General features: G+C 34.4%; 2 protein-coding genes across 6 annotated transcripts in view; one reads left to right on the forward strand and one right to left on the reverse strand.

The window, feature by feature from the left end:
* Nucleotides 1-852, forward strand: part of LOC112508703 (SWI/SNF complex subunit SWI3B) — a 5,982-nt gene extending 5,130 nt beyond the window's left edge. For all 3 annotated transcript variants that reach the window (XM_025113411.1, XM_025113412.1, XM_025113413.1), the window contains one exon: nucleotides 551-852. In XM_025113411.1, the coding sequence (XP_024969179.1) occupies nucleotides 551-730 (180 nt within the window). In that variant the 3' untranslated portion in view covers nucleotides 731-852. The remainder of the gene's footprint in view (nucleotides 1-550) is intronic.
* LOC112508706 (psbP domain-containing protein 3, chloroplastic) lies at nucleotides 840-6,839 on the reverse strand. 3 transcript variants are annotated; one of them, XM_025113416.1, is made up of 11 exons: nucleotides 6,732-6,839; nucleotides 6,507-6,573; nucleotides 5,875-5,987; nucleotides 5,727-5,783; nucleotides 4,340-4,420; nucleotides 4,176-4,258; nucleotides 4,017-4,092; nucleotides 2,568-2,686; nucleotides 2,443-2,487; nucleotides 1,304-1,395; nucleotides 840-1,017 (listed from the first exon to the last, which is right to left on the reverse strand). In XM_025113416.1, the coding sequence occupies exons 1-10, from the start codon at nucleotides 6,793-6,795 to the stop codon at nucleotides 1,369-1,371; spliced, it is 732 nt and encodes a 243-aa protein (XP_024969184.1). In that variant the 5' UTR covers nucleotides 6,796-6,839; the 3' UTR covers nucleotides 840-1,017; nucleotides 1,304-1,368. The 3 variants fall into 3 exon arrangements, with proteins under 3 accessions (XP_024969184.1, XP_024969182.1, XP_024969183.1); XM_025113414.1 differs by having other exon boundaries at nucleotides 5,727-5,792; XM_025113415.1 differs by having other exon boundaries at nucleotides 1,297-1,395; nucleotides 5,727-5,792.
* Nucleotides 6,840-8,617: the final 1,778 nt, after the last annotated feature.

The following is an 8,617-nucleotide window of genomic DNA, read 5'->3' on the forward strand; positions in this document are numbered from 1 at the left end:
CCTAATGGGTTTAATGGCCCCAATTCTGCATAAGCAGTCTAACTGGGTCAAAATGACATTAAATGAGTCATATTTTGTTTGTTTAGACCTCAATGGGTATCGTGGGCTTATTTCTCCTATTTGAGTCTAATTGAGCTATAATGATACTAATGGTTCATAATTGGTATAATCGTACGTTAATGGGAGTAATTGAGGTAGAATTGCTCTTAATGGCTCATTAAACTGCTAAACAAACAGGCCCTAAGGGGTTCTGTGGTTGGTTTTTCATCAAGTCCTGCATGGATAAAGTTGTGAGTGTGGATTAATTTATTTATATAAACTGGGAAGGTTTGTGTTTGGGAGAAGGAACATGTTTTTTAAATTAGGAGGGACAGGTTTGGAAAAAAAACTCGGTTTTTGTATAAAACTCTGCCTAGAAGCTTACTGAATAAACCAATTTCTATATCATTAAGTCACTACCAAACAACCATGTATAACTGACCGAGTAAGTTGCGCATCTTATTAAGCTGCTAGCAAACATGCTCTAAATCTTGTTTATGGATTTTTACAGGCCAAGAATATCCATGATAAGATTGTTCGTTTCGAGGAGCTTGAACTACAAATGGAGAGAGAATGGCAACAACTACGACAAATGCAGAATCTGCTGTTTGCCGATCAGCTAACGCTTTTGTTTCACAAGAAAGACGGGAATGAAAGTATGGAACAGAAAGTTAAAACCGAATTATCTTGACTTGTACAATACTTCTTGAATCTTGTTATAATCTTTCATTTCCATCTTGATTTTGTGATTAGGGTTTTGATTAGTGTAGATGCAATGCACAACATGATTGAAGATTTAAGAAACTTCTGTAGCTGAAATTGTGCTTTATTTAAAAGTGACAAATTCATCACAAACTTAGAATATCAAATTCTTTCTTCTTATCATGTGACCATCTTTCTCATTTGCTTTTCTTGAACTGGTAATCTTTGTTGCATTTGGTACTGAAGCTTTGATTATCTGTGATTTTAGACTTCTCCCTGTAATAAGACATCTGAATTAGGCACCCAATGTTTCAAGAAAAATAGTAGGACAGCTGAACAGGGTTTTTTTTGGATAAATGAGTTTTCAATTAGGAGCATGCCCTTTAAAATTCTTTTTTAGCTCAATGATCTTCATTTGACCTGTATCTGGTTGGAAACAGTTTGCTCTTGTAAAAACTTAGAAATACAGTGGAGGGTCATTTTTGGAAAACCAGATCCTAGAGAAGGTCATTGAGGTAAATAGGCCCTATCTGGAGTGATTGATGTATCACTTACAACACACCTGGCTTGTGGATCATCTACAGTCATCATGATTTTGGTTAAACCAATGCTTGCAGGTATATCTTATCAGACTAATTTGAATGATGCAACTGCCTGCAAGTGAAAGCAAAATCACCAAAGTTTCTTGGAAAGGATATATACACATATATATATATATATATATACACATATATATATATATAGAGAGAGAGAGAGAATATATATATATATATATAGAGAGAGAGAGAGAGAGAGAGGGAGGGAGGGAGGTTGAAGGTAAAAAAATGAAAAAAATGAAAAAAATGAGGAACACCCTTGTAACTGTTCATTTGTATGACATGCACATGTACATTCAAGTAGTTGAAACCGTTTCTTTGTTTTTATGCACGTGTCCATGTTATGCACATGCTTACAAATTACTTGTATTCACATATGAATACAATCAAGATGAGTTTTTCATTTTTTTTTTTCGATTTTCCCCGAACCTGACCTTATATATATACATATATGAAGGTCTGGATTTCGACAAATGCAGTACCAAGAATTTTCTGTTTGTAGCATTTGTCATGAATTTTATGTTTGTTTAAATGATCACAAGAGTTCGAGTCCCATTTTGAGATTCCAGACCTCAAAAACAGGATCCAGAGAATGGAAATTAGCAAATTGAATTGACCCTAAAGATTTGACATCAATCTTGAGGTCAAAGCTAGTCCATTTAAGCATCCCTTCTTTGGGGAATAATTAGAAACCATGAACTACATTATATAACCTTAAAAACTGGATCCAGAAAACGGAAATGAGCAAATTGAGTTGACCTTAAAAGGTTTTGATATTAATCTTGAAGTTGAAAACTAGTCCATTTAAGCAGGGGCAGGTTACCGTTAGGAACCTAAAATTAATTGGGAACCTAGAAACCGCCCACAGCAAGACACGTTACTCATGATCAATATTCATCTTGAAGAGGGTCACGTGGCGCATTGTGGACAGTTCCTTGGTTCTTAATCAATTTTGGGTTCCTAACAGAACTTCCGTTCATTAGTTAGATTATCTAACATCATGCATCTAACAAAGGGGGTCAACAAAATCTCTTTTAAGTCAAAATTCAAAGAGTTTTTATGGTAGAGTTTGTGCCTGCAACAGATATACTGAAATCTAGCATACCTTTTCGATCTTTGAACGGTATTTCTCTGATTCCTCATCTAAGTACTGCAAGCAAGAAACACGAAAAGCGTACGTGAGGACCAAATCACTCTAATTTATACACCATCACAACGTGCATAACGAACCTGTCCTGTGAGAGTATACAATCTGTTGTACCAACCATTGTTCGCTATTCCCAAAACCGAATACAAATGTCTTTCACTTTCTCCTGGATTCCTAAGTGTGTACTCTATGTAGTACATACCTGCCCGATTGTCGAACATATATCAATATTCCGAGAGCTCAACACTTGAAAACTTACGTTGAGAAAATACCCAAAAAGGACGGAGCAAATGGGGTGGGAAAAAATTAATATGTGATGGTGGATACGAAAAATGGAGGAAAATGGCATAAAATACCGAGTTAACCACAACGGTTGTGGCGTAGTAGTTGAGGCCCATAGGATGTGGTGGAATATCCCATCTGCCCTGGGTTCAATTTCAGACGTCCACAACAATTATAACCATTAAGTTTATCAGGGTTGATGTCTTACAGTCGTAATTTACCGGGATTAGTCTGGGCATAGCCCGGAACACCTTTCCCAAAAAGAAAAAGACAGAGTAGTTGGATGTTCATATACACCTCTCTACTTTCAAAAATACTCACCATGTTCTTAACGATAAATTAGTGCTCCAAATCATAAATATTTAGCCGAGTCAACTCTAAAATGCCTCTTCACGTATGGTTCCTAAAGGGCGAGTTCTATGTAGGGCCGGTTGGGGTTGCCATTTGCTCAAATAAATATTCAGCATATTTATCTTTTTCTCTTTCTAGTTTTATTGTCGTTGTTCACTCTTATCTAGCTTTTCATTCTTTTGGCATATTTGTTTTTCAACTTTTCACACACATTTCACTAGCCAAGGTCGTTACACAAATAGTTGGTCTACTCATTTTCTCTTTTTTAGTATAGAGGTCAAGTCTGCATACATCTCTCCCACACTCAAAGAAAAAAGACCCCATCTTCAGGTACGATATATAGGACTCGTTTGGATTGGTTTGGTTTTATATATGTGCAAGAGGCTGAGGAAAGTCGGTGTACATCTCATCCCTAGATCTTACCTCCAAGTCTAATAGGTTTGATATATTGTGTTTGTTTGGTTTTATATACGTGCATTTGCCTTTTGAACATCAATTTATTGCATAGACTATTCTACACTCCCGCTCACTGGGAAAAGAGAAGTGGAAAATACAATGGTAGAACGAAAACTGCCAAAGACTATGATATTGCAAGATGTGTACATTATATCTCTAGGGATAGGTTCATTTGAGAACCATGAGAACCAACAATTTTTATGAGTTATTTATAATGAATATTGTGATAGATATTCATGATGAATATCATGAATGATGAAAGTGCATGATATTCATCATGAATATTTAGGTATATTTATCATGAACAATTCACAAGAAGATATGATATTCATCATGAATACTTACATATTCCTCATGAATAGTTGGTTCTCAGGGTTCAACATATTTACAGTTCCTAAATGAACTTTCCCCTATGTCCTTATATAGAAAATAGAAGCAAATACCTTTGGTGACTTTACTATCGATGAGCTTAGCCGAAACACCAGGGGGTCTTTGCCAACTTCTATCCAATCCGCTAACCTATCAATAAGATGCTCTTATCGATAATTTTTTCTATTAAATCACCCAAATATTCATCGAAATCAAAAAGATTGCCAACGTACCAAGTTCTCTGCAAAAGCATCGACCTTGCCAAAAGATTCCAACTTGGTAAAATCCGCACCAAGCCCCGTGATCACTACACTGACTGAAAGAAACCGAAAACTTGGATGAGTTTTTAAAAATCTTCCAAACAAATAGATGACTAGTAAAAAGAAGTAAAGTGTACCATTTGAATTAGAAGCTTCTGAAGGGTAGAATGCAGTAACTGATTTGAATCCATTGCCTTCTCCTCCTCCTATTTGCCAATCTACAAGTTCAAAATATTTTTAACATCCTATCTGTTTGCCAGCTTGTGTGCACCTCGACTACTCCAATGGATCCTGAAGATAACAGTCAGAAAAATCCCCAGTGGTCTTAATGGGAGGAGTCCCAAGGCCTAGTCTTTATTCGTCAGTTGAGCAGGCGCTCAAGGTTAAATGGTTGGTTTATTTTCGCATAATTGTATCAAGTTATTTAGAAGACGTCTATTCATCTCTTAAGAAACGTCTTAACTTGACACTCTTGACTTAGTTTTGGAGCGAGAAACCACTTTTCGAAAAGCCCCCAGGAGCTTATTGAAACAGTACTTGAAGTAGCTTTTCAAAAAGCTAGCTTATTGTTTGAGCTTATTGAAAAAGGCTCCTTTTATATCCATAAGCTAGCTTCTTGAAAAACTACTTCAAGTAGTGTTTCAATAAGCTCCGAGGGATTTTTGCTTTCAGCAATCCCGTCACATCTAAACATTCATGTACCATCGCATTCTTTGACATATAAGTAGTGAAGTCAGACCTACCCTTTAGCATTTTCACTATGCATAGTTTCTTCACAAATTATATCGAGTTTTCATTGAAACCACAAGAGAGAAATCCTAGGCATCTTCAACAAAAGAAACAAACAAACAACAATTTACCCTAATCTATACAAACAACTTAATCCATACAGACAGCTTACAGGGCTTAACGAAAAAACAACCAAACAGCCTTTAAGTATGTCACTAGACTTATTGAAGTTATCCAAATGACAGAATACCACAACACTCATTTCTGTCTTAATTCACCGGTAACTCTCTTTACACGCACAAAACGCAACTAGAAATGAATTTTTTGGGTACTCCAAATGTATTACAATCGTTGCGCATCTTCTTAACCAACCTCGTATGGGCTCTAAGAAGAACCACAAGTTCATAAAGAACACTAAGGGCCTGTTTGTTAGCAGTTTAATGAACTTAATGGGACTCAGCTTATTCGATCAGCTATACATGATTGTTTGGTAATAGCTTAATGATATAAAAAGTGGCTTATTCAGAAAACTTCTAAGGGGGACCTTTATGCAGAAAGCCAAGTTTTCCCAAACCAATCCCTCCCAATTAAAACACACTTCTTCCATCTATGAAAAAATCCTCCCAAACAAAAACCTTTCTAACCTATACAGATTAATTCACAAAGACAACTTTATCCACACAGGACTTAATGGAAAATCAACCAAACATCCCCTAAGAGCCTGCACAAGAAAGCTAGAAAAAAATGACTTAATCTTAATAAAGAATAGCAAATTCAATACAATTCATTGTTCACCTTGAGGAATCATTATCTTGAACTTGTTGACATCATCAGAGTAAATTTGGAAACCCTCTGGCACCACTAGCAAAATAAAAGAAAATTAATAGTTAAAATAATGATGATTTCAAAATTAATATATAAATATATTAAATTGGAGTTTTACCTTCCTCTGCAAATGCAAATGGAACCATAGCAGGTAGACATAATGAGCCAAATACAGTGTGTAACAAAAGATCCCTTCTTTGAACTTTCAGAGATTGATCTTCAATAGATAAGCTGCATAAAAAAGGCAAGAAAGAACAAATAAAACCAATAACAATACTTAAATCCCTGTTAGAACAATAGACGGAGATTTAAGGAAACCCCTGAAAAAAATGAAAAACTGAGCAACACCCTAGTAACCATTCATCAGGTAGGTATGGATACATGCATACAAGAAATTGAAGTTGTTTCTTGGTTTTTATGCACGTGTGCTATGTTATTGTACATGTGCATACCAGAAACTGCTTAGAAATTACTTGTATGCACATAAAACTGTTTACAAATTACTTGTATGCACATGTCATACTGTCCGGATGAATGGTTACCTTTTTTTTACAGTTTACCAGAATCTGACCCTAGAACAATAAACCATATTCATTTGGGTCGATTAACATTTTGGTTTTGTGGGTTTATTACATTTTGTAACAAGAACCAAATGCTGGAACCCTAGAAATTTTTGAAAATGGCAGAGAAGAAATACCTCTAAATGAATAAAAATATTCAAAGAAATTAGGGTTTAAAAATTAAAATTACCATAAATCCAGATCTTGTTGATTGGTCTTGCAGAAGATAACATTTTGATCATGGGGTTTCTTGAATCCTGAAGAAATCAAAGTCAAAAACCCCCCTAGGGAATTAAGACATATAGAGACAGATATTTTGTATGTATTATATATATATATATATATATATATATATATATATATATATATATATATATATATGAAAGTTTAAAGAAGAGTGAGAGTGTAAATAGACTTGTAAAAGAGGGAGTAATATGAGGAGGAAAGGACTGAAACTGCAGAGATGAAAGGGGCGCCATGGCTGATGAGATTGGACTGAAATTGAATGACCACTGAAATCTTTTCTTCCATTAGATATTGTCTTGGACACGTGGCTTTATATGTTTTCAAATATGGCATTTCTTCTTTTTATTACAACAAAACATTCTGAAATTACCGATCTTTCTGATCAAGAATCCTCCGTTAGCCTCAGTTGCTGAGTGAGCCAAAAATGTTTCCATGCATTGGTGTTCTTGAAGACGGGTTCCTTGTATGACTGGTTGGTATTATCGGTAATCAGCCTGCATAATCCAACTCGAAAAATAGACCGCATAACCTAACTCCATCTAATCCCGTATTTAATTGGTTTATAAAATATTCAAATCGAAAATCATAGCCATCTTTTTGAACACATATCAACATTGAGCATATTGCCCCTATGATGTAGCACATGTGGTTTTGAAGTGGTATTATTATATAAAAATATGATGGTTCAAGTCTAAGAAGTTGTTTGTTTACCTCTTAATAGTTTTATTAAGAGGCAGACTCTGAATCGTTAATAAGTGAATCTTGTTTGGCAAAAAAAAAAAGTTGTCTCTTAATGGTTCTAAAACTCTTTGAATGATTTTATATATTGGGCATCCGTTAACCATTCAGCGCCCTAATTTCGTTGCAAATAATTACCAAACAATTATATTACATTTTGCACTATATCATGAGAGTTTCTTAATCATTCCAACCACTTAATCATTGCACCAAACCGTTCAGCAACTGTTAAACAGCCTTTATCAGTCACAATATGAGAGTTACAGTCTTTTAAGGGTGGACAGTATGGGCCAACTTAAAGATTTTGTTAGTTACTATAGATGCACAAAGCATGGGCTTTTTTTAGTCTATGGCGGGCTTGAACCTTACGAGCCAGTTTTCAATGAGCAAAAAGACTCGCGCTTTTATAGGCTCGGGTTGGACGGACACAGACCGTGACAAAGCTTTGAGTTCGGATTTTTTTTATGCATCTCTACCTGTTACAAACACGTAACATAGTTTTGATATTTGAAACAATATTAATCGTAGTTTTCCAAACTTTTTTTTGAAGTATATAATATTTATATACGTCAAATACAACAATTAAACGTGGTTTGTCTTTCACATGATGTTTTGGAGCAGGATAGTGTAGGTTGGCTCGAGGGTTGTCGACTTGTCGATCTATGAACTGTTTTTGCACAAATCAGTTTTTAAGGGTGCTTTTGGTATACAGATAACACTGAACTAGACTGCACTAGTTGTATCTTGTACGATCAATGTTTAATACGAGTAGCTATATGACTAAACAAGTTTTAAATGACTATATTACCCCTCAAATGATTTTTAAACTTTTTTTATTATATAATATGAACAAATGACAATTAATCAACTAAATACTTGAATAATGTTAGTTAAAATTATTTATACATTATTTTTATACTATATAATTTATATAATATATAATATCTTATATATATATATATATATATAATGATTATTATAATAGATGATACATGGATATTGTAATATTTAGAAGTATAAAATATATTCTATTTCATTGTAACATTTAATAGGATTGGGTTCTGATGAAAAATAGAGTTAAAATGAGAAGCCTAAGAACGCATCTTCACCCTTAAATGCACATTAGTATGAGATATATTGGGTTAATCTCTGTATCAAACGTAATTCATGAGTGGACATGAAATTAAAAGTGATCAAGGATTCAGATCATTTCTTACTTTTTTCACTGTAACTTCGTTTCTCACACGATCATTCGCCATATTTAATATTTTTATATATGGATTACAAAATATTTTTACAATACCAAAATGATAAATA

This window comes from Cynara cardunculus (assembly GCF_001531365.2).
Source record: "Cynara cardunculus var. scolymus isolate 2C chromosome LG 3, CcrdV1, whole genome shotgun sequence".
NCBI lineage: Eukaryota > Viridiplantae > Streptophyta > Magnoliopsida > Asterales > Asteraceae > Cynara > Cynara cardunculus.